The sequence below is a fragment of the Somniosus microcephalus genome, chromosome 24 (genome assembly GCF_052327205.1).
Source record: "Somniosus microcephalus isolate GS21.2 chromosome 24, FLI_Smic_1.0, whole genome shotgun sequence".
NCBI classification, from domain to species: domain Eukaryota; kingdom Metazoa; phylum Chordata; class Chondrichthyes; order Squaliformes; family Somniosidae; genus Somniosus; species Somniosus microcephalus.
Genome location: NC_141010.1, coordinates 25,300,069 through 25,326,465, shown reverse-complemented (window position 1 = coordinate 25,326,465; position 26,397 = coordinate 25,300,069). Strand labels below are relative to the sequence as shown.

The following is a 26,397-nucleotide window of genomic DNA, read 5'->3' as shown; positions in this document are numbered from 1 at the left end:
GAGCCAATCTGTACTTGGACTTCACATGTCAAAACCGAGAGATCACACAAAGGGCAGCGGGCTTTGTGTTTGGGGCATTTCTCACAGGGCACGTCGTCATAAACGCAACTCAGCACCAACATTTCTAAACCACTACCTGGGCTCTTACTCCATAAAGGAGAGTTTTCATAGAAGGTTAGAAATTACAGCACAGGAGGAGGCCTTTCGACCCTCCGTGTCTGCTGGTACTAGCACTCCCTCCTATAAGCCCATTTCCCTCCAGATCATTTTCTATTCCTCCTTTTCGAATATTTATCCCATTCTGTTTTAAAGATGTTTTAATCTCTACCTTATAGTCACTGGTGGTGAAGCATCCCATGGTCTAATAGACCTCTGCAAGAACCTTTCTTCTCCCTTCCCTCTTAGTTCTTCCTGTGAGAATCTATTTTCCCCATTTATCTAGCGATGGAAACAATCTTTCACTGTTTACCCACAGTAAAGTTCCCAGGTTTCACTCACCACTTTACTGGCTGCTCCTCTCTCGGTGCCGCTCCCAGTCACCGCGTTGCTGCTCCTGGCTCTGCAGGAAATGCTGGGCCTCATGCCCACCCCAACCCCATTCCTCAGTCTCACTCTCTTACCCTCCCCGTTCAAGCCCCATCCCCCTGGACCCCAATCCCTCACTCTCCACCTGAACCCACAAACCCCCCATTCCCTGATCTCCCATCCCAGACCCCATAATCCCCCCATTCCATTGCTGCCTCCTTCCTCTGACTCCCGAGTGCCCCCGCTGGACTGTCGATTGTTCTCGTGACACCAGCTGGTCGTAGCTCTCTGTGACAGTGACATCACGGAGCGGGGATGGGGCTGCTGTGGCAGGAAATTTCAAGTGTGAAGATCTCCTGGGCTACTAGCGGCAAAACCCGAGAAATCCATACCCCATTCCAGGAGATGGGAGGGCTGGCAACCCATTTAGTGAGTAGTTAAGCCATGCAGGTGAGGAAATTCTTGTTTGATCCCTAGTTTGTGCTTTTATATGCAGCCTAGTTAGGCACTAAAGGGAACTTTATTGGTAACATTACCTTTGTTCTGATGCAGCAGATGATATGATAGTTGTCTATTTGAGAAACTTGTGATTGGTTAGAAATAGAACCAATTCACTGACTTGAATATAACTTATTAATGGTTTCCATGTAAGGTCACTATGAAGCTACTTTTTTATTTATGAAACCTTTGTGTAATTTATTTGTCTTCTGTGGTTGCACAATGTATTCTATTACCATCTGCAGGGTCTCTATGCAATTATAGAGATGGGAAGTACTGAGGAAGTGGAAAAAGTGCTGTCTATCACACAGCACTGTATGAATGGTCAGAAACTACGAGTGAAGCACAGAGAGAATAAGGAGTTCAAATATATTCCAAAGAAGAAGCAGAACCCTGGGAAAAAACAGTTGATTGATTTTGAAGAACTGTCACAGGCTCTCTGTCAAGCAGTTGATGTAAGTACTTTACCAGTCAATTAAAATAATGGTTTCAGATTTTTGGCATGTAATGGTGCAGCTTGAAGGTGGAATGCATTAGTCTACCCCCGAAGTGTGTTTTCCCTATAGTTCTTTTCCTGACCTCAGGCTGCTGGAGAGGCTCAGGGAGGGAAGGAAGATTGGAAGACAAGTCAGCGAAGACACTCTTGTTCATCTCCAAGCAGTGAAGGCCTCGGAGCAGGTGGCCTGAATGCTGCCTTGGTTAGAGGGAAGAAAATGCATTTAAAAGGGGGTTTCAAATGTAAGTTTGCAGCCAATAGAAAATTAAAAGCAGTAATCCGCGGGGAACTTCCTCGGGTGTTCTCCAGATCGGCTGCTCTAACGGCATTTATAACAGGATATAAATGGCGATCATGTTAGTGAGCCTGTCGTGGTGCGATGCTGAGCATAGGTGTGTTCTGTTTAGATTATTTTCTCTCGGTCAGTGTAATTTTGATCAAACACTGATGGACATTTTATCCCTAACTTGTTACTATTAATTCCATACTGTTTTTATCTGCTGTGGCTAGCATTTTAAGGATTAAGAGCAGTATTGGGTTGATTCACTGTGTACTTTGAAAATTCAGATGAGACTTTACAAGTGCCACTTATCCTTTGGAGGTTAATTCATGTCTCGTTATGAAACTTTTACCCCTCCTTATTCTGACACTAGAGATTAAAGGTGGCATTAGGTTTAGATGAAGTGCTCAGCAATTTCCATTTTTTGTTTTGCAAAAAGTTATATTTTTGATGATTACTTTTCTGGCTGTTCCAACCTATTGCTGGTTAAGACAATGGACAGATGCTTTGACTGCAAAATGTGATTTGAAACAATCAATATATTCCGTGTTAACCTTCATAACTGTGTAGAGCAATGTGTTGTCACTGGAATGAGCCTGATTTGGAATATTGATTATAAAAATAATTGGCCTAAGCTGTTCCATACATAAATATGTTAGGTAATAAAGGATGACATTAGCAACATGTTATCACATTGCAATCTAAAGATGATGTGGTCAGATAAAACCTGAGCAAGCCTTCCATTTTTTATTTGAGCTTGTATTCAAATTTAATTAAAATTTGTTCCTTGTGCTGAGTTACATAAGAACATAAGACGTAGGAGCAGGAGTAGGCCATTCGGCCCCTCGGGCCTGCTCCGCCATTCAATAAGATCATGGCTGATCTGATCTTGGGATCAGCTCCATTTCCCTGCCCGCTCCCCATAACCCTTGACTCCCTTATTGTTCAAAAACCTGTCTATCTCAGCCTTGAATATATTCAATGACTCAGCCTCCACGGCTCTCTAGGGAAGAGAATTCCAAAGATTCACGACCCTCTGAGAGAAGAAATTCCTCCTCATTCCCGTTTTAAATGGGTGCCCCCTTATTCTGAAACTATGTCCCCTCGTTCTAGATACCCCCATGAGGGGAAACATCTTCTCTGCATCTACCCTGTCAAGCCCCTTCAGAATCTTATATGTTTCAATAAAATCCCCTCTCATTCTTCTAAACTCCAATGAGCATAGGCCCAACCTGCTCACCCTTTCTTCGTAAGACAACCCCTTCATCTCCGGAATCAACCTCGTGAAACTTCTCTGAACTGCCTCCAATGCAAGTATATCCTTCCTTTAAATAAGGAGACCAAAACTGTACGCAGTACTCCAGGTGTGGTCTCACCAACGCCCTGTACAGTTGTAACAGGACTTCCCTACTTTTATACTCCATCCCCTTTGCAATAAAGGCCTTCCATTTGCCTTCCTAATTACTTGCTGTACCTGCATGCTAACTTTTTGTGATTCATGTACAAAGACCCCCAGATCCCTCTGTACTTCAGCATTTTGTAATCTCTCCCCATTTAAATAATTGCTTTTTTATTTTTCCTACCAAAGTGGATAACCTCACATATTCCCACATTATACTCCATCTGCCAAATTTTTGCCCACTCGCCTCTCTATATCCCTTTCGAGATTCTTTGCATCCTCCACACAATTTGTTTTCCCACCTATCTTTGTATCATCAGCAGATTTGGCTAAATTACACTTGGTCCCTTCATCCAAGTCATTAATATAGATTGTAAATAGTTGAGGCCCCAGCACTGATCCCTGCAGCACCCCACTAGTTACAGTTTGCCAACCTGAAAATGACCCATTTATCCTGACTTTGTTAGTTAGCCAATCCTCTGTTTTCTGTTAGTTAGCCAATCCTCTGTCCATACTAATATATTACCCCCAACCCCGTGAGCTCTTATCTTGTGCAGTAACCTTTTATGTAGCACCTCATCGAATGCCTTCTAGAAATTCAAATACACGGTATCTGCTGGTACCCCTTTATCCACCCTGCTCGTTACATCCTGAAAGAACCCCCCCCACTATTTAGTTTAAAGCCATATCTACAGCCCTAGTTATTCGATTCATAGATACATAGAAGATAGGAGCAGGAGTAGGTCATTCGGCCCCTCGAGCCTGTTCCGCCATTTAATGAGATCATGGCTGATCATCCAAATTCAGTACCCTGTCCCTGCTTTTTCCCCATATCCCTTGATCCCTTTAGCCTTAAGAAATATATCTAACTCCTTCTTGAATATATTTAATCAATTGGCCTCAACTGCCTTCTGTGGTAAAGAATTCCACAGGTTCACCACTCTCTGGGTGAAGAAATTCCTCCTCATCTCAGTCCTAAATGGCTTACCCCTTATCTTTAGACTGTGACCCCTGGTTCTGGACTCCCCGACCATCAGAAACGTCCTTCCTGCATCTAGTCTGTCTAGTCCTGTTAGAATTTTATAATTCGCCAGGACACTGGTCCCAGCCTGGTTCAAATGCTCGCAGTCACTAACAGCAACCAGGAGCAACATTAGCATTAGAAGTTTTTGCAGTCAGAAAATACACTTTTTTTTAATTGTGGATTTAACTGGAAGTTAAGTTTAATACTGCAAAAAGGAATGATGGGAGATGTTACCGCTGAATTGAGAACAACTTGCTCTCAGATTGCCTTCATTTCAAGTGGTGTTTCTTTGCAATAGGAAGCTGCATATCTAAACAGCATACATCTGAACTGACCAGTCTGTCTGTGGTTAATGCAACCGGAGTGGACTGGGCCTTATTTTTATTTTAAATACCAGCTTCAGCTATTACGTGAAGAATTCTACATTGTAGCGTTGCCCACAAAGAGCACCATTGCTTCTCCTTCGCCCAGTGATTCTAGGGAATATGACTCTTGTAATTTTTGCTTTATGGTTTTCTATATAATTTTCATTTCAGGGAATGGCATACTTTCTAAAAAAGTTAAGTAAACAACGTATTCTAATGAAAGTACTTTACTAGGACAGAATCTTGCTATGAACAGGTAATTTAGCTGATGCCTCTCACCTGAATCTTAGTTATTGATGTTCATCAGTATATTGGAGAAAAAACAAGCGAATTGGATAGCAATTCCAAATGAGATTTTGTGGTGTGGGACAAGGCAAATAATGAATAGAGAAAGTAACATGTCAGTTTTGAAAAGTGCACCTTAGCAACTACTCTGTGGATTGGGAGGAAAGCTGTCAGAGAACAGTCTTCATTGATATGGAGCAGATGCAATATTTCTACATGTCTTATGCTATGCTAGCATGCCTGCATCATTAATAGATTGATACTGAGATCCATGGACATCCTGTAATTAAAATTGCTTTTTGAAACAAACTGTTGGAGAGAAATGATGCCAAGGAAGTTGAACGCCTCATTGTAGTTTCCTCCTATCGTAAATTCCTTGTTAGCCAGGGGACCAACCCTGGTTCAATGAGGAGTGTAGAAGAGCATGCCAGGAGCAGCACCAGGCATACCTAAAAATGAGGTGCCAACCTGAGGAAGCTGCAACACAGAACTACATGCATGCTAAACAGTGAAAGCAGCATTCTATAGACAGAGCTAAGTGATCCCACAACCAATGGATCAGATTAAAGTTCTGCAATCCTGCCACATCTAGTCATGAATGGTGGTGGACAGTTAAACAACGAACTGGAGTAGGAGGCTCCATGAACATCCCCATCATAATGATGGTGAGTGCAAAAGACAAGGCTGAAACATTTGTAACCATCTTCAGCCAGAAGTGCCAAGTGGATGATCCATCTCGACCTCCTCCTGAGGTCCCCACCATCACAGAAGCCAGTCTTTAGCCAATTCGATTCACGCCACGAGATATCAAGAAACGGCTGAGCGCACTGAATACAGCAAAGGCTGTGGGCCCCGACAACATCCCGGCTGTTGTGCTGAAGACTTGTACTCCAGAACAAACTGCACCCCTAGCCTAGCTGTTCCTGTACAGCTACAACACTGGCATCTACCCAATAATGTGGAAAACTGCCCAGATATCTCCTGTCCACAAAAAACAGGACAAATCCAATCCAGCCAATTACCACTCTGTCCGCCTACTCTCAATCATCAGCAAAGTGATAGAAGGAGTCATTGACAGTGCTATCAAGCGGCACTTACTCACCAATAACCTGCTCATCAATGCTCTGTTTGGTTTCCGTCAGGACCATTCGCTTCCAGACCTCATTACAGTATTGGTTCAAACATGGACAAAGGAGCTGAATTCCAGAGGTGAGGTGAGAATGCTTGCCTTGTCACCAAGGCAGCATTTGACTGAGTGTGGCATCAAGGAGCCCTAGTAAAATTGAAGTCAATGGGAATCGGGGAAAACTCTCCACTGGCTGGAGTCATACCTAGCACAAAGGAAGATGATTGTCGTTATTGAGGTCAATCATCTCAGCCCCAGGACATCGCTGCAGGAGTTCTTCAGGGCAGTGTCCTAGGCCCAACCATCTTCAGCTGCTTTATCAATGACTTTCCCTCCATCGTAAGGTCAGAAGTGGGGATGTTTGCTGATGACTGCACAGTGTTCAGTTCCATTCGCAACTTCTCAGATAATGAAGCAGTCCATGCCCGAATGCAGCAAGACCTGGACAACATTCAGGCTTGGCGACACTCACATCCCATGCAATTTATTTTTATAGCTTACTTTGTGGCTGCCTAACCTATCTCTGCCATCAGCTCACACTACATGATTGGATCCAATTGAATTTACCTATATACAAGTAAAGCTGTTGATTACTGCTCTTCTTCAGAGTAATCGCATCATAGCTATACTTTCTTGTGTGACAGGTTGATGAACAACTGAAGCAGTTGCTGCAGTTGTTTGAGTTTACAGACAGTGAGAAAATGCTTCGGAAGCTGATTGTGTCGCTGATACAGGAGGTCTTCTTAGAATTCTTCCCAAGTAAGTGGTCTTAATTTATTACCTTAATGTATTGTCGCTTGATCTTTAACAATTGTGTTGCACTACAGATATGAAGTGGACCAACATTAACAGTGGGGCCTGCTGTTCACAATGTATATGTTAAGAACAACAAAAATTAAAAAAAATTCTCACAATGTCCTTGTTGCCAAAAAGATAATTGTTGTAATATCATTTTTTCCAGTAGATGAAATCACTCTTCAAGGCTTTTGGAGCAACTTTCACTTAAACGAAGGATTGTAGTAAAATTCTTTCATATTTAACTTTCATATTGACTGGACAAATCAAATTGGGCAGGGCAGCCTTGAGGAAGAGTTCATAGAGTGCATTAGGGACGGGTTCCTTGAGCAGCATGTAACTGAACCAACCAGGGGGCAGGCAATCTTCGATCTGGTCCTGTGTAATGAGACAGGATTAATAAAAAATGTCCTAGTAAAGGATCCCCTTGGAATGAGTGACCATAACATGGTTGAATTCCAAATTCAGTTGGAGGGTGAGAGAGTTGGATCTCAAACCAGTGTACTAAGCTTAAATAAAGGAGACTATGAAGGTATGAGAGCAGAGTTGACTAAAGTGGACTGGGAAAATAGATTAAGGTGAAACCTATGTAGTGAAATAGAGGAAAGTGAAAGGCAGACAGAAATAAATGATAAAAGGGTGAGGAACAAAAAACAAAGGGCCAAACTAATTCATAAAAAATGTGAGCATAAAAAAAGCCTGAGGGTTTTATACCTTAATGCGAGAAGCATCAGGAACAAGGTAGATGAATTAGCTGTGGAAATAGAGGTTAATAATTATGATCTAATTGGGATTACGGAAACATGGTTGCAGGGTGAGCAGGGCTGGGAGCTTAACATACAGGGGTATTCAGTATTTAGGAAGGATCGACAAAAAAGAAAGGGAGGAGGGGTAGCATTGCTAGTAAAAGAGGGGATAAATGCAATTGAAAGGAAGGATATTAACTCAGTTAATACAGAATCTATATGGGTGGAGCTAAGAAATAGCGAGGGGTGAAAAACATTAATAGGAGTGGTATATAGGCCTCCAAATAGTAAAATAGAGGTTAGGGAGGGCATCACGAGGGAAATTAGAGAAGCGTGCAATAAGAGCACAGCTGTCATCATAGGTGACTTTAACTTACATATAGATTGGACTAGCCTAATCAGTAAAAATAATGAGGAGGAGGAATTCCTTGAGTGTTTGAGGGATGGTTATCTGGATCAATATGTCGAGGAACCAACTCGGGAACAGGCTATATTGGACTAGGTACTGTGCAATGAGAAGGGACTAATCAGTAATCTTGTTGTACGGGGACCCTTGGGTCAGAGCGATCATAACATGATCGATTTCTCACTCGAAATGGAGAGCGAAGAAATTGACTCAGAGACTAAGGTCCTGAATTTAAACAAGGGGAATTATGATGCCATGAGACGGGAACTGAGTAGGTCTGAGTGGACAACGTTCCTGGGAGGACTGGAGGTAGATAAACAATGGCAAACATTTAAAGATAGAATGACAAAATTGCAAAAATTGTTTATACCAATCTGGCATAAAAGGAAATCTAAAAAGGTGACTCAACCGTGGATAACAGGGGAAATTAGAGACAGCATAAAATCCAAAGATAGGGCGTATAAAATAGCCAAAAAAAGCGCCAGAGCGGAAGATTGGGAACAGTTTAAGATAGAGCAAAGGAGGGCAAAGGGCATAATCAAGAGGGGCAAAATAGCTTACGAAAACAAGCTGGCGGAAAATATAAAAACTAACTCCAAAAGCTTTTATAAGTATATCAAAAGGAAAAGACTGGTGAAAACCAAAGTTGGTCCATTGCAGTCAGATACGGGGGAATATATAATGGGAAATAAGGAAATGGCAGATCAACTAAATGCATACTTTGGGTCAGTCTTTACGAAGGAAGACACAAAAAACCTCCCTGGGATATCGGGAAAAATAGGGACATTGGCAAAGGAGGAACTGACGCAAATCAATATCTCTAAGGATATGGTGTTAAGGAAGCTAAAGGGATTGAAGGTGGACAAATCCCCAGGGCCTGATAACATGCATCCTAGGGTACTGAAGGAGGTGGCCCTAGAGATAGCGGATGCACTAAGGATGATTTTTCAGAATTCATTAGACTCGGGAACAGTACCGATGGATTGGAGGGTAGCTAACGTTACCCCACTATTCAAAAAGGGGGGTAGGGAAAAAGCAGGTAATTACAGACCTGTAAGCCTTACATCAGTTGTGGGCAAAATGCTGGAGTCCATCATTAAGGATGAAATAGCGGAGCACTTAGCAAATGGGGACAGGATAGGACAGAGTCAACATGGATTTACAAAGGGTAAATCGTGCTTGACTAATCTATTGGAATTTTTTGAGGGAGTAACTGGTAGAATAGATGGGGGAGAGCCAGTAGATGTGGTGTACCTGGACTTCCAAAAGGCCTTCGATAAGGTCCCACATAAAAGATTAGCATGGAAAATTGAGGCTCATGGGATAAAGGGGAAAGTTTTGGCGTGGATAGGGAACTGGCTGTCAGATAGAAAACAGAGAGTTGGAATAAACGGCTCATTTTCTGAATGGCAGGCAGTAACAAGTGGGGTACCACAGGGATCTGTCCTGGGCCCCCAGCTGTTCACAATTTACATTAATGACCTGGATCAGGGAGTCGGATGCAGCATTTCCAAATTTGCAGACGACACTAAACTAGGAGGGGGGGTGGGCTCAGAGGAAGAGACCAGGAAGCTCCAGAGCGATTTGGACAGACTGGGCGATTGGGCGGATAAATGGCAGATGCACTATAATGTGGACAAGTGCGAAGTTATCCACCTTGGGTGCAGGAACGGGAGGGCAAATTATTATTTAAATGGCAATAGATTGGGAGAGGGGGAAGTACAGAGAGACCTGGGTGTTCTTGTACACCAGTCACTGAAGGCGAGCATGCAGGTGCAACAGGCGGTCAAGAAGGCAAACGGTATGCTGGCCTTCATAGCAAAAGGGTTAGAATACAGGAACAGGGATACCTTGCTGCAGCTGTACAGGGCACTGGTGAGACCACACCTCGAGTACTGTGTACAGTTTTGGTCGCCTCATCTGAGGAAGGATGTTCTTGCCATGGAGGGGGTGCAGCGGCGATTCACCAGGCTGATACCAGGAATGGCGGGAATGACCTATGAGGAGAGACTATGTAGTTTAGGGATGTACACACTGGAGTTTAGAAGATTGAGAGGGGACCTCATAGAAGTGTATAAAATTCTGACAGGTCTAGACAGACTGGATGCAGAAGGAATGTTTCCCTTGGCGGGTGAGAACAGAACTAGAGGACATAATTTAAGGATAAGGGCTAAACCATTTAGGACAGAGATGAGGGGGAATTTCTTCACTCAGAGAGTGGTGAACCTGTGGAACTCATTGCCACAGAGGGCAGTGTACGCCAGCTCATTAAATATATTTAAGAGGGAATTAGATATATTTCTACGGGCAAAAGGGGTTAAGGGTTACGGAGAGAAGGCGGGGACGGGATACTGAATTAAAGGATCAGCCATGATCTCATTGAATGGCGGAGCAGGCACGAAGGGCCGAATGGCCTACTCCTGCTCCTATCTTCTATGTATCTATGTATCTATGTGTAAGACGGTACATGAGCAGTGGTGTACATTCAAGGAGATATTTCACAACTTTCAAGAAAAATATATTCCACTGAGGAAAAAGGGGCGTAAAAGAAAAGACAACCATCCGTGGCTAAGTAAAGTAATAAAGGACAGTATCCGACTGAAAACAAGGGCATATAAAGTAGCCAAATCTAGTGGGAGGATAGAAGATTGGGAAGCATTTAAAAGCCAGCAAAGAATAACTAAAAGACTAATTAAGAAAGGGAAGATCGATTATGAAAGTAAACTAGCAAAAAATATAAAAACAGATAGCAAGAGTTTCTACAGTTATATAAAAAGAAAAAGGGTGGCTAAAGTGAATGTTGGTTCCTTAGAGGACGAGACTGGGAAATTAGTGGTGGGGAACATGGAGATGGCAGAAACGCTGAACAAATATTTTGTATCAGTCTTTACAGTAGAGGACACTAAAAATATCCCAACACTGGACAAACAGGGGGCTATAGGGGGGGAGGAGCTAAACACGATTAAAATCACTAAGGAGATGGTACTCGTTAAGATAATGGGACTTAAGGCGGATAAATCCCCTGGACCTGATGGCTTACATCCTAGGGTCTTGAGAGAAGTAGCGGTAGGGATTGCGGTTGCATTGGTGGTAATTTTCCAAAACTCCCTGGATTCAGGAAAGGTCCCAGCAGATTGGAAAACTGCTAATGTAACGCCCTTATTTAAAAAGGGAGGTAGACAAAAGGCTGGAAACTATAGACCAGTTAGCCTAGCATCTGTGGTTGGTAAAATGTTGGAGTCCATTATTAAGGAAGCAGTAACAGGACATTTGGATAAGCATAATTTAATCGGGACAGAGTCAGCATGGTTTTATGTATGGGAAGTCATGTTTGACAAATTTGCTTGAATTCTTTGAGGATGTAACAAACAGGGTGGATAAAGGGGAACCAGTGGATGTGGTGTATTTGGACTTCCAAAAGGCATTTGACAAGGTGCCACACAAAAGATTACTGCACAAGATAAAAAATCACGGGATTGGGGGTAATATACTGGCATGGGTGGAAGATTGGCTATCTAACAGAAAACAGAGAGTTGGGATAAATGTTTCATTCTCGGGTTGGCAATCAGTAACTAGTGGTGTTCCGCAGGGTTCAGTGCTGGGACCCCAACTCTTTACAATCTATATTAACGATTTGGAAGAGGGGACCAAGTGCAACATATCCAAGTTTGCCGATGATACAAAGATGGGAGGGAAAGCAGTGAGTGAGGAGGACATAAAAAAACCTGCAAAAGGACATAGACAGGCTAAGTGAGTGGGCAGAAATTTGGCAGATGGAATATAATGTTGGAAAGTGTGAGGTTATGCACTTTGGCAGAAAAAATCAAAGAGCAACTTATTATCTAAATGGAGAGAAACTGCAAAGTGCTACAGTACAAAGGGATCTGGGGGGTCCTGGTGCATGAAACACAGAAGGTTAGTATGCAGGTACAGCAGGTGATCAGGAAGGCCAATGGAATCTTGGCTTTTATTGCAAGGGGGATGGAGTATAAAAGCAGGGAAGTCTTGCTTCAGTTATACAGGGTACTGGTGAGGCCACACCTGGAATATTGCGTACAGTTTTGGTTTCCATATTTAAGAAAAGATATACTTTCTCTCGGCAGTTCAGAGAAGGTTCACTCGGTTGATTCCGGAGATGAGGGGGTTGACTTATGAGGAAAGGTTGAGTAGGTTGGGCCTCTACTCATTGGAATTCAGAAGAATGAGAGGCGATCTTATTGAAACATATAAGATTGTGAGGGGGCTTGATCGGGTGGATGCGGGGAGGATGTTTCCACTGATGGGTGAGACTAGAACTAGGGGGCATAATCTTAGAATAAGGGGCTGCCCTTTCAAAACTGAGATGAGGAGAAACTTCTTCACTCAGAGGGTAGTAAATCTATGGAATTTGCTACCTCAGAGCTGTGGAAGCTGCGACATTAAATAAATTGAAAACGGAGATAGACAGTTTCCTAGCTGATAAGGGAATTAGGGGTTACGGGGAGCGGGCAGGGAAGTGGACGTGAGTCTAAGTTCGGATCAGCCATGATCCTATTGAATGGCGGAGCAGGCCCGAGGGGCCGTATGGCCTACTCCTGCTCCTACTTCTTATGTTCTGCTGAGTTGATTTTCTATTTTTGAGTTTTGTGCTCATCATTTTAGATATTAGCGCTGAGAAATGAATCACTTTTCCCACTTTGGGCACCTGGTATCAGCATCACGCACTCACTGCACGGGGTGCTGATGTCCAAAGTTCCGTCTTTTTCTCTGTGCTAGCAATGTGCCACAGCACCAATCTTAGACGAGCGCCTACTACGGCACGAGAAGTTCCCACTCTCGGAGTCCCAACATTGTGCCTAATTAGGGGTAGTTTTTACGGTGTGGGCCCATGGGCAGGCTCATTTCTCATTGGACCCTTATGGCCTACAGACAGAGGAGACTTTCATCCCATCAATCTGGGGTGGATTCAAACCCAGATTTCAGAGTTGAAAGACCGGTACTTAAACCCCCTGCACCATACAATTCTTCTCGGCAGGCATTATTTCAACCATATGTTGGTAGAACTTATTTCAGACAGGGAATGGTTTCTCTTTAGGTTGTTTGAAAGTATTTCTATCTTTTAATTTACTGACAGTTGGAACATGGGGCCGTAGTGGCAAGTGGCTTAATGTGTTTTTGTATTTAGGTTGTAAAATCTTGCCCTTTGGATCATCGGTGAATGCGTTCGATATCCATGGCTGCGACATGGATTTGTTTCTGGATCTTGAAAACACAAAGACTTTCCAAGCTAATGCCAGTGCCACAGCTGAAACCGAAGTACGTTTTACATTTACCAGATTCCTCAATGTTCAAAAATATCAGAGGGCTAGAATTTCTCCAACTCTTGTGTATATGTCTGTGTCTACATACTGAATCCTGTTTTAAAGAACTGAGCATCCCCAAAAGAGTACAGGAAGCTCTCTTTTAACCGACACCTAAATAACTGGAAATCCCTGTTAACTGGCAAAATTCAGGCAAGTTTTACTTCATATTAGTGGCAGTTCCTGGATCTGTGGCTGTGTAACTGGGGTTTGTGCACTTGTTGCTAAGCAACAGGGAAGCCTGGATTTGTTGCTGTGTACGGAGCTCTCGTACCTTTTAAACTATACCTCTCTGTAATCCGGACTTTTTGATAAACCGGCACCACGCCGGTCCCGTTGGTGCCGGATAATAAAGAGTTTCCTGTATTTGTCAATTCCTGTGTCAACTTGAACTTGCATTAAAGGAACACCCTAGAAAGATGTTCAGAAAACAAGCTCAAGCACGGCCATATATTCACTTTAGATGGGATATGGTCAGTTTCTAGCTGTTCCATTGGGGGGAGGACATTGGAATTGACCATGCTTGACCAGCTACTCCGCACTGTTTTCCTGAATTCGAACTGGATGAGTGAAGATGCTCTGAAATGAAGCACTATTATTTTTCAGTCTTAGAAAGCTATCTTGCTTTACTAGAAAATGTTCATGACAAACTTTGAATGATGTAAAGAGACCAATGTATCCACTTTTGTTAATAGATTTTGTTAGGAAATGTATTGCTAAATAATTGTATACGTGTAGCCTGCATAATCTGTCAGCTGCAGCCCTTCAGTTTTTCTGTTGGGAACTCTTAGAGTAACCATAGTATTGGTGTGAATTCATTTCTGAGAGGACTGTCTCACTCCTTTTGCTCTGGTGTCTTGACTATGGATTTCCACTATAACTAATGTCTGGTTTGTAACTCTGTTAAAGTTGTAGTAAAGGCACCCTAAATCCCACCCATGAAGGTTTATAACAATTGAGAAGCCGAGTGAAGGGCTATGAGACAAAAGGTGAGAGTTAAGAACAGTAATAACAACGGATCCAAGTAACATGCTTTTATACTATTACAGGAGGTTAAAGGAATTAAACAAGATGCTCAGTCTGAAACTCAATCTGAGGACTCAATCTTGTCTGACATAGACCTCGAAACTTCAACAACAGCTGAGGTGCTTGAACTTGTAGCGACTGTGTTGCAGAAGTGTGTTCCAGGTGTTCACAAAGTTCAAGCTGTCACCACTGCCAGGCTACCTGTGGTGAAATTTATCCATAAGGAATCAGGCTTGCAAGGAGACATCTCTATTAATAATAGGTATTGTTACATCAAACTAAAATAGAGTTTTATATATATAAATTGTGTATATCAGGACTATCTTGGAAAGCAAAGATAACTTTATTTCTCCACTACCAACAGTTTCCGTAAACCTCCTTTCTGTCCCCTCCACCCTCGTCTTCAAGTGCGAGGCGCTCATGGACTTCTTTGTCACTAAGATTGAGACTATTCATTCAGCTGGCTTTGTTGCTTCCCCAGCACCCTCATCCTGAACCCACATCTCTCTAGTTTCTCTCCCATCTCCCTGATACCTTCTCTGATCTCATCTTGTCTACGAGCGCCACCTCCTGTTTCCTTGAGCCCATTGCCACTAAACTGCTGACCTTCCTTCCTTGCCTTCATTCTAGCTAACATTGTAAATGGTTCCCTCTCCTCAGTTACTATCCTCAAAAAACCCAACTGGCTTGCCTTGTAAACTACTGCCCCATCTCCAACCTCCCTTTCCTCTCCAAAGTCCTTGAATATGTTGTTGCCCCCCTCCACCCCCTCCCAGGTCCGTGCCCATTTGAATTGGCACTTACCAAAGTCGCAGATGACATTCTCTGTGACTCTGACCGTGGTGCATTATCTCTCCTGACTCCTCTGCAGCCTTTGACATGGGGCCAACGACACCATTCTCCATTACAGGCCCTGCAGCCAGCCAGGTGGAGAGGCTGGCTGGCTGCGGACAGGTGGGTTTGTGGCACTAGGCTGCAGTGAGGAGGGAGGGTTTGGGTCGGGCCGAGGGGTGGTCGGGGACTGGAGGAGGATTGGTGGGGGCAGGTGGGGATGGAGAAACGGGCCCGGTGCATTGGGAGGGGGGGAGGGAAGAATGGATCGGGGCCAGGCTCAGACGCATTGGCAGGGAGGAAAGAATGGATCGGGCCGGACTCTGGAGCATCAGGGAGAGGGAGAGAACATGGGGTTGGGTGGGGGAGTGAGGGACGGGGCTGGCCTGAGGATCATTGGTGGGGTGGGGGGAGGGGGAAGTCCGGGAAGGCGTGTGGAGGCCTCATGGGATCTCCGATCGCGGGGGGTGGGTTAGGCACTTACCTCCCACATCCAGCAGTCCTCGCCTTATTTTAGCTGATGGGTTTCATGAGGCCTGCAAAACCCGACCAGCTACAGTTAAATTTAAAATGGCAGTTAAATCTGAGGCATGCCAGCCTCATTATAATATTTAAATGAGTGACCTGCCTCCTGGGAGCGGGTTGGCTGCCCGCACCGTGTCCCACCTCTGTTAAAACCAGAAGTGGGTGGATTCCGTTTTTTAAATATTTTAACTTCCCACCCAACCCACCCATTTTTTGGGGTTAAAATTTCCCCCATATCTTTGATCAAGCTTTTGGTCACTTCTAATATTTCCTTCTTTGGCTTGGCGTCCTCTGATATTTTCTTCATTAAAGGGCAGTAGTGTGGTTGTACATTTGGCTTCAGTGCTCCTGAGTACTCTTTTCCTGTCCTCTCTCTATCTGTCACAAACATACACATCATAACGTACAAGTTGGGTGTAACTTGATATACTGAGAACGTAAGTAACATTCTATGTTTCCGAGATGGGCCTCTCTATAAACCAATGATCTTTAATACAATTTGTGGCAATTTTAGTTATCTGTATAGTTACAGTTATCTTTGCATTTTACATGCACAACAAACTAAAACAAATATTTTTGATGGCTTGCTTGAAATTATGACAAGAATAATAGAATGATCTGTTTTAATAGGTTGGCTGTACGCAACACAATGTTTCTTCAATTATGTGCTTCAATGGATCAAAGAGTGAGGCCTCTGGTTTATGCTGTCCGCTACTGGGCAAAACAAAAGCAACTAGCTGGTAAGAAAAGCACCCTTAGCTGCAGCTCAGTGTATGTAGTCTTGAGGACTATCCGTATGGAGTGATCACCCAACCAGAGTTAATTAATTGAGGATGAAGACTTCAGACTGAATGAACAGTTTAACCTAATTGAAAGACCATCTAAAGTTACTATCCATAACGGCTTGGGTACAGCATATCTAGCAATATTAAAGTGTGATTGGGCAATTTTTTCCCCCAAATTGAAACAACCAAGCCTTTTTGTTTTTTAGTCTGACAATTGTTTCTTTCAAAGTGATTTTGATTAATAAAATCATATCTAATTTGCTTTACCCCAAAGATATCTATTTTAGTAAATATTTTATAATAACTTGTTAGCAAAATTAAAGTCCATGGGATTAAAGGGACAGAGGCAGCATGGATACAACATTGGCTAAGGGACAGAAAGCAGAGAGAAGTGGTGAACGGTTGTTTTTCAGACTGGAGGGAAGTATACAGTGGTGTTCCCCAGGGGTCAGTATTAGGACTACTGCTCTTTTTGATGTATATTAATAACCTGGACTTGGGTATACAGGACATAATTTCACAGTTTGCTGATGATACGAAACTCTTAAATTTAGTAAAGTATAGTAACAGACTTTAGGAGGACACAGACAGACTGGTAAAATGGGCAGACACTGGGCAGATGAAATTTAATGCAGAGTGTGAAGGGATACATTTTGGTAGCAAGAATGAGGAGAGGCAATATAAACTAAATGACACAATTTATAAAGAATGTGCAGAAACAGAGAAACCTGGTGTATGTACACAAATCTTTGAAGGTGGCAGGACAAGTTGAAGAAAGCAAACAAGATCCTTCACTTTATAAATAGAGTACAAAAGCAAGGAAGTTATGCCAAACCTTCATAAAACACTGGTTAGGCCTCAGCTGGAGTATTGTGTCCAATTCTGGGCACCGCACTTTAAGAAGGATGCCAAGGCATTGGCGAGGGTACAGAAGAGATTTACTAGAATGGTATCAGGGATGAGGGACTTCAGTTACGTGGAGTGACTAGAGAACCTGTGGTTGTTCGCCATAGAGCAGAGAAGTACAAGAGGAGATTTGAATAGAGGTGTTGAAAATCATGAATGATTTTTGATAGAGTAAATATGGAGAAACTGTTTCCAGTGACGGAAGGGTCAGTAACCAAAGGACAAAGATTGATGGTGATTGGTAAATGAACCAGAGGTGACATGAGGAAACATTTTTTTACATAGCGAGTTGTTGTGATCTGGCATGCATTACCTGAAAGGGTGGTGGAATCGGATTCAAAATCAATAGAGAATTGGATAAATACTTGAAGGGAAAAATCGACAGGACTATGGGGAAAGAGCAGCGGGGTGGTGGGATTAACTGGAAAGCTCTTTCTTTCAAAGAGCCGGCACAGGCACGATGGGCCGAATGACCTCCTTCTGTGCTGTATCATTCTATGAACTTGCAGAAAATAAAAGGAAGAATGTATTACAGGTGTATAGTAAGCATACTTGTTTGTAAAATACTAGTGACTTAGCTAATGTTTCTTCAGTATAGAGGAGTTTGCTATAATGCAATGCAAAAGGCTGTAAATTGACTGGCTTGATTTCTTTCATAATTGCTAATGCTTTTTCTTGTATTATTTCACTGACCTCTATCTGCTGTACTTATTGTTAGCGATGCCTTTTCAGAAAAGCTTGAAAACAACGAAGGAAAATTTATCAGGAGGCCTGAATGGTGCAGTGGACTAATACATTATCCTGTTGCCTTTTGTAATTTTGGTTTTGAATTCAGCCACAAATAATAGAGCAAGTCTTATCTGAAATGTGTTTGCAAAGTGTCAACCCACTTCAGGGTCCACAATACAAAATTGCTTATAATTTTACACTACTTTTCCTCTGAAGTGCCAGCCTGAGCAAAAGGGACTATAATTATAAATAAGGACAGGAATCAGGAGAAATCACACTGGCAAAATAAGGGGTTGCTCCTCTGAGTTTGTAGTTAAGGCACCATATGAGAACAGAGTAGAGGCAGGTTTACTATTTGTGTGACCTTTGCTATACCTGAGCAGCGCTCAATTTCCCAGCAGTGAGATTCATAGAAGATAGGTATTATGTCCGTGAATGATTGAGACACGGACAGCAGGAGTTGAACAAAACAAGTCTTTACTGATTGAAGTCATTCGGGAAACTGAAACTACAGAGACTCACTAGTGCCTTTTATACAGGTGTGGTCACTGCCGGTACTGCAGTCTGAGACCAGTTATTCTCTTAAAGGTACATACACAACAATTCCTCCCCTTTTAGATAAACAGTACATAACATTCATTTAACAACTAAATGATAACTAATTACAATCACAATTACGGTTGCTAGATACATTGGTTAAGTTTAAGCAATTATAAGTTCAGTCTTTGAGGAGGCTTCCTGATTCTGTCTGGATAACGCCTCTTTGGGGTATCAGGTTCTTCTGGCAAGGTTGAGTCGGGATCAATGTCGTTGTTTGGTTCATCTGCTTCCAATATCACCGATTCTGCGGTAGCTGCAATTGGTACGTCGATTTCATTGCCAGGTGTATCAGATCGTGGTGTGGAGTTGACGTTTTCCAGTGACTCTAGAATCTGGTCAGCATGGCGTCTTACAATGCTCTCTCCAACGTCCACGGTATACATGAGAGGTCCTTGCCGTGTACAAATCGTTCCTGGCTGCCATTTCTCAGTGTGGTAGTCCCGGGCCAAAACTGGTTGACCTATCTTAAAACTCCTGGTCGGCCTTTCATTCATATTCTGAAACTGCCTGTTCTCCACATCTCTTCGGACGTTTGGCTTAACCAAATCCAAGCGGCATCGTAGTCTTCGATTGAAGAACATCATGGCTGGAGTTTGGTTGGTAACCGCATGTGTCGCATTCCGGTAGGCAAACAAGAAGTTGTCCACCTTGTGTTGTAGGGGTACATCTTCATTACACATTGCCTTGATAGCCTTCTTGAATGTTTGAACAAACCTCTCGGCCAATCCATTAGTGGCTGGATGATATGGGGCAGATGTGTAATGCTTAACACCATTGTTCTTTAAGAACCTCCGGAACTCTTCAGACACAAACTGTGGTCCATTGTCAGAGCAAATCTGTTCAGGCAGCCCATTCCTGGCGAATATGGTTCGTAAAACTGTGATAGTTTTTTCCGTGGTGGTTGAGGACATTTTTATTACCTCTGGCCACTTTGAATGTGCATCCACCGCAATTAAAAACATCGAGTCCATGAAGGGACCAGCAAAATCAATGTGCACCCTTTGCCATGGAGATGAGGGCCACTCCCATGGATGCAGAGGAGCTTGTGGTGGGGCATTTTGGACCTTCTGGCATCCTGCACAGCTCTTGGTCATCTCTTCGATTTCTCTATCGATTCCCGGCCACCACACAAACGCTCTGGCTAAGCTCTTCATTTTTACCCCACCCAGATGACCCTCATGAAGCTCATTGAGCACTCTATCCGTCAACTTAGGTGGAATTACTACTCTGGATCCACACATCAAGGTTCCTCTGCACACTGACAGCTGTTCTCTTCTCGGCGAGAATGCTGGCAGCAGTGGTTCGCCATGTGCTGGCCATCCCTTCACCGTTAAATCATAGACCCGTGATAGTGTCGGGTCATTCCGTGTTTCCTTTTCTATGTTTGCATTCGTCACAGGGAGACATTCGACTATGGTCGAGTGGAATAACTCCATTGGATCCACTGCAAGGTCTTCTTCTTCCACCGTCGGCAACGGTAGGCGTGACAATCCATCAGCATTCCCATGCTGTTTAGTTCCTTTGTACTCGATGTCATATTGGTGTGCCCCTAGGAAGAGGGACCACCTCTGCAGCCGTTGTGCTGTCATTATCGGTGCGCCCTTCTGAGGGTTGAAAATGGAGACAAGAGGTTGATGATCGGTTAGTAGAATACATTTTTGACCGTGCAGGTAGTGATTGAACTTCTTCACCCCCCACACTAGGCTGAGGGCCTCTCTCTCAATCTGGGCGTAGTTACGCTCGGCAGAAGTTAACGAGCGTGACGCAAAAGCTATCGGTCTCTCTAAACCATCAAGGAATTTATGTGACAGTACCGCCCCAATGCCGTAGGGAGACGCATCACACGCCAGTCTGATCGGCAGTGCTGGGTTGTAGTGAGCCAATACTTCTCTTGAAGTGATTAAGTCCTTACTCTTCTGAAAGGCCCGCTTACAGTCATTGCTCCATTTCCATGCTACTCCCGTTCGTAGCAGGACGTACAGTGGGTGTAGAATTGTCGACAAATTCGGCAAAAACTTATGGTAGTAATTCACCAATCCGAGGAATGACCTCAGTTGCGACACATTTTCAGGCGCTGGGGCCTTAACAACCGCTTCAATTTTGTCAGGGGACTTATGTAACCCCTCTTCATCAAGTACATGGCCACAATACGATATCTGTTTCTTAAAAAACTCGCACTTGGGGCGGTTGGCTCGTAGCCCATGTTCCCGTAGTCTAGTGAGCACCTGTTCTAGGTTGTTAAGGTGTTCACTGTCATCTTCACCTGTCACAAGGATGTCGTCCAAGTAACACTGAGTCCCCGGAATCCCTTGCAGGACTTGTTCCATCGCTCTTTGCCATATCGCCGGAGCCGATGCTACTCCGAATAACAATCGATGATACTGGTAAAGACCTTTGTGAGTGTTTATCGTGAGATACTTCCTAGAGGATTCTTCAACCTCCATCTGCAAATATGCTTGTGCTAGGTCAATTTTTGTAAAACGCTTCCCTCCAGACAGTGAGGCGAAGAAGTCTTCTATCCTTGGAAGAGGATATTGTACTGTCTGAAGGACTGGGTTCACCGTCACCTTGAAATCCCCACAGATGCGAACCTTCCTTGGCTCCTCAGACTTATTGCTTAACGTTTTCTTCATGACAGGAACGATGGGTGTCGCCCACTCGCTCCAGTCGACCTTAGACAACACGCCTGCCTTCTCCAGATTCTCCAGCTCTGCCTCGACGGCTGGGCGAATTGCATATGGTACCGGTCTTGCTTTGAAAAACTTGGGAATTGCATTCTCTTCTATTTTTATCGAGGCGGTTACGCCTTTAAGAGTGTCCAGTTCTTGTTGAAATACCTCTTTGGCGTTAGCTAAGATTGTTGACAATCGTCCAGGAGTGACGTCGTCATCTTTTTTACCGTCCACCGTCATTGCCTGAATGGAGTGCCAATCTAAGCTTATCTTCCTGATCCATTCACGTCCCAATAACGGTGGTCCACCATTTTGCAGTATGTAGAGATACAATTTCCGTATTTTCTTGCCGTTGTATTCGACAGGCACCCTTATTTTTCCTCTGGGGTATACTTTTTGCCCCGTATACGTCGTCAAGACGATGGATGTCTCTCTCAAGGGTATGTGTGAGAATAGCCGCTTGTAGTCTCGTTGATTCATGACGGTTAGCGCTGATCCTGTATCCAATTCCATTTCAACTTGGGACCCTGCTATCGTGAGGGTGACCCAAATGGTTCGGTGATCCTCTTTTGCGATTACATTGTGAAGTTTGAGACAGCTTAGTCTCCTGTTCCCGGATTCACTATCGCTCATCTGGTCTTCGGAACTACTGTCCGTCATCTTTTGTACTTTCTTGTACGGTTCCTTAGTAGCCTTTTTGTTGTCGCTGGTCTTCTTCCCAGACCTGCAAACTCGTGCAATGTGTCCCATCTTTCCGCATTGCCTGCATATTTTGTCTTTGGACCAGCAGTCCTTCTGGTCATGGTTAGTTCTGCCGCAGCGATAACATTTTGCAAATTTTCGTGGGTGCCGTATTCCTGTGGCTTTTGTTGAATTTCCGCAGCTCCCCTGGCTGCTGCTTCGTACGATACTGCCACGCTGAAAGCCTTATCTAGCGTCAGCTCTTTCTCTGAGAGTAACTTCTTCTGTGTTCCTTCACTCAGGAGTCCACAGACAAATTTGTCCCGTAGGGTATCTGCCAGTCCTGCTCCGAACTGGCAGTGCTTTGATAGCTTGCGTAGTTCCGTAAGGTACTCGGCATTGCTCTCATCTTTATGCTGAGTTCTCCTGTGGAATTTAAATCTTTCTGCTATCAACAGCGGTGCAGGGTTTAGGTGTTCCTGTAGGACAGCAACAATTTCGTTAAAACTCTTCGCCTTCGGTTTGGCTGGAGTAATCAGGTCCCGCAATAGGCTGTACGTTCTAGCGCCCATTAAGTTTAGCAATACCGATGCCTTTTTTTCATCGGCTATTTCGTTTGCCTCGCAATATACCTCGACTCTTTCCACATACGTGGTCCAGTCCTCTATTGTATTATCAAAGGCAGTGATACAGCCAGTCTTCGGCATCTTGAAAATCTAAAATGGCGCCTCCCGCGATTTGCCTTCTTCCCCGCTGTTGCTAGCGCTGCTTTCCGCGGTTCCCATTGCAACCTGCAGCTCCTCGCGGTTTCTTGCGCGTTTAATATTTCTTTTTAAAATTATTTTCCCGTCGTGGAACAACCCTGTGGGACTCTTGCCTCCCTCTTCTCGGGTCTATACGCAGCCCGGCTTCGTAGCACCGGCCGCGCCCTGTGTGCTCCACCCTCTCTCTCTCCTCTTCCCGACAACGCTGCTCGGCCCTGTTGCAAACCACCCGCTCGAGTTCGCGAACGCCGCAGCCCAGGAAGGATCAGTGTACTACCTGCCACCAGCCCGATTAGCTGAAGCACCGTCGACAGGAACCAGGCCCCGCTTTCGACAGCTTCTCCAGCAATCTTCAACTCCGCTAACACAGGGGCGGATGCCCACGGTCGACGCCCGTTTCTACTGCTTCTTCCTTCTGGCCTCGTCCTATGCTCACTTCGCTGCAGGAATGGATCCCAGGAGGTGGTGCAGACTGTAGGTAAGTTCGTATCTGCTCGTCGCCAGTATTATGTCTGTGAATGATTGAGACACGGACAGCAGGAGTTGAACAAAACAAGTCTTTACTGATTGAAGTCAATCGGGAAACTGAAACTACAGAGGCTCACTAGCGCCTTTTATACAGGGGTGGTCACTGCCGGTACTGCAGTCTGAGACCAGTTATTCTCTTAAAGGTACATACACAACAATAGGAGCAGGAGTAGGCCATTCGGCCCTTCGAGCCTGCTCCGCCATTCAATGAAATCATGGCTGATCATCCAAATTCAGTACCCTGTCCCTGCCTTCTCCCCATATCCCTTGATCCCTTTAGCCTCAAGAAATATATCCAACTCTTTCTTGAATATATTTAATGAACTGGCCTCCACTGCCCTCTGTGGCAGAGAATTCCACAGGTTCACCACTCTCTGGGTGAAGAAATTCCTCCTCATTTCAGTCCTAAATGGCTTACCCCTTGTCCTTAGACTGTGACCCCTGGTTCTGGACTCCCCGGCCATCAGAAACATCCTTCCTGCATCTAGTCTGTCCAGACCTGCCAGAATTTTATAGGTTTCGATGAGATCCCCTCTCAATCTTCTAAACTCCAGTGAGTATAAGCCCAATCGACACAATCTCTCCTCATACGTCATTCCTGCCATTCCAGGTATCAGCCTGGTGAATCTTCGCTGCACTCCCTCCATGGCAAGAACGTCCTTCCTCAGGTAAGGTGACCAAAGCTGCACACAATACTCAAGGTGCGGTCTCACCAAGGCCCTGTACAACTGTAGCAAGACATCCTTGTTCCTGTACTCGAACCCTCTTGCTACGAAGGCCAACATACCATTTGCCTTTTTAACTGCCTGCTGCACCTGCATGCTTACCTTCAGCGACTGGTGCACAATAACACCCAGGTCTCTTTGCACTTCCCCTTCTCTCAATCTATTGCCATTCAAATAATCTGCCTTCCTGTTTTTGCCACCAAAGTGGATAACCTCACCTCGAAAGGCTAAAAGATTCACCCAACAATGTGAGCAATAGATAGTGCTGGGACTGCACCGCAGGTCTGTTAGTCTTTATGAAGAGAAAAGATTGGTTAACCTTTCATCAGAACTAGAAGCTGGGAGATAAGTAAGCTGTTTTTATATGACTAATCAAATGAGAAGGGAATGGTAGAACAGGTTAACAATATGTACTAACTCCTGCCTTAAAAAGTAGTTAAACGGTTAAAGAGCCTGTGAATAGTTTTTTTTTTTAAAAAGCTTGAAAGAGGTAAGAAAATGGTGGCTGGTACACCGCTCAGTCAGTCACTCAGTGAAAAGACACTGGAAAAACAAAAAGGGTGAAAGTAGTCCCAAAATGGAAGGGAATGAAGGGGTGAAAATGGAGAAGACATCTAGGGGGGAAAATTCGGTTGGTTTGCGCCTCCCATTAGCGCCTTAAGAGGGCGCTAATGGGGCGCAAAGCAACTAGCGCCCGTGCGCGGCGATGTTTGCGCGCTCACGAAATTGACTAGACATTTTGCGGCGGCGCTAAACACTACCGCCGCGATCTCCTGCGCCGGCAGATTGTGACGTCAGTCAAGTGTGCAATGCCCCGGTTGCACCCCGGACCGGATATTGAATGGCGCCCCCTGTCTTACCGCTGACCACTAGCAATGACAGGTTGAGGGGAGCGTTTTGCAGTCGGGAAGGGACTGGGGGAGCGCTATTTAAAGGTGACCGCTTCTTGCCTTTTTTTGTCGGCGAAATTTTTGCACCACACATTCTGAGTGAGAGAGGGAGACTGCAGGAGATATTCAAAGCTGTGTTGAGGAGTTTTGGGTACTGAGCAGCACTTTGCAGGTTATTTCTGATTTGATCTTCTTTGCATCGATTTAGAAGAGACTATGGGGGCTGCACTCTGAGCTCTTTCCCTGGGCCTCTCCATTGTTCTTTCCAACAGAATTGATGTATGGGTCTCTCCATGCCGAGATTCAAGGCTGCAATGAGCAGGGTGTGGATGGAGAGCAAGATCGACCCTCCTTTAAGAACTGGCCGGCGCCAGTGTGTCTGTGTTCCATTGCTGACTGACATCACATGACCTTCACTAGTGCTCTGAAGTAGCGCCTCGCTCCTTGGCGTTAGCGCCTTGAGAGGTGTGTAGTGCCTGATTAGCGCTCCAATCACCTCCAGGGGCGATAGAAGCCAAGTTTGCAGTCGGAGGCGATAATTAGCGCCAGGCGCTAAACTTTGCGCCCAGCCGATAATTGCGCCCCAAACGGGGCGATACCGAATTTCTGCAATTGAATACTGCAAAATTGCAGGTTGTTTATATTGTAAAGTCTGATTTTTCATTGTTAGTGAACTAATAACATTGTGGCTGCTATTTAACTCTTCAAATTGTGGTTTGACAAAATTGCTTATATCTCTTTGGCTACATATGATTTATTTTTCACTTTTATCTCAGGAAATCCTTTTGGAGGGGGGCCATTGATGAATAATTATGCAGTGACTCTCTTAGTTGTGTTCTTCCTTCAGAACAGGACGCCTCCAGTTCTCCCTACTGTGAACCATTTAAAAGAGCTTGCAGGTATGGATATAAAAAAGCAGAACTTGTGCTCAAAACTGCTACTAAAATACAGCTAAAAGACAAGTTGTAAAGTTTGCAACAGATCACCAAAAGATTTTTCAATGGGTTAACCAAACAAGTTTCAAAATTTCCTAACTATTGGCAGTTACTTCAGTTGAGTAAAATTCTAGAGGACAGTGAATTTCATTTCTTGTTCTTCATGTTTTACTCGATACTTTCAAGAACCCAGAACCACCTCTTCAGATGCACTTTAAACCTGCACTTTGTAGTTTTGCTGAACTGGTCATTTTTATAAAAGTACAACAGTGCCACTTTCTGGTAGAAATATGGTACTACAAGAACAACAAAGTTGTGTTTGAGCATTGTCTTTTCAAATCTGGGATGGATTTGAATTGAGCCCAGACTGCTGGGCTGGAAGCCTTCTCTTTTTGGCTGCAAGGGTCCTACACGAAATGAGATTGAGCAGAAAATTGCGTATCAGACAGTACTAATTGGGCAATCTTATTTAGAGTGGTTACAACGGAAGTGGAAGTGTCACACTGAAGCAGTGGG

At 44.1% G+C, this 26,397-nt stretch overlaps 1 protein-coding gene across 2 annotated transcripts in view; it reads left to right on the top strand.

The window, feature by feature from the left end:
- Window positions 1–26,397, top strand: part of tut1 (terminal uridylyl transferase 1, U6 snRNA-specific) — a 39,344-nt gene that overhangs the window by 6,254 nt on the left and 6,693 nt on the right. For both annotated transcript variants that reach the window (XM_085966325.1, XM_085966324.1), the window contains exons 3-8: window positions 1,269–1,478; window positions 6,643–6,757; window positions 13,110–13,240; window positions 14,334–14,572; window positions 16,297–16,406; window positions 25,723–25,845. In XM_085966325.1, the coding sequence (XP_085822451.1) occupies window positions 1,269–1,478; window positions 6,643–6,757; window positions 13,110–13,240; window positions 14,334–14,572; window positions 16,297–16,406; window positions 25,723–25,845 (928 nt within the window). The remainder of the gene's footprint in view (window positions 1–1,268; window positions 1,479–6,642; window positions 6,758–13,109; window positions 13,241–14,333; window positions 14,573–16,296; window positions 16,407–25,722; window positions 25,846–26,397) is intronic.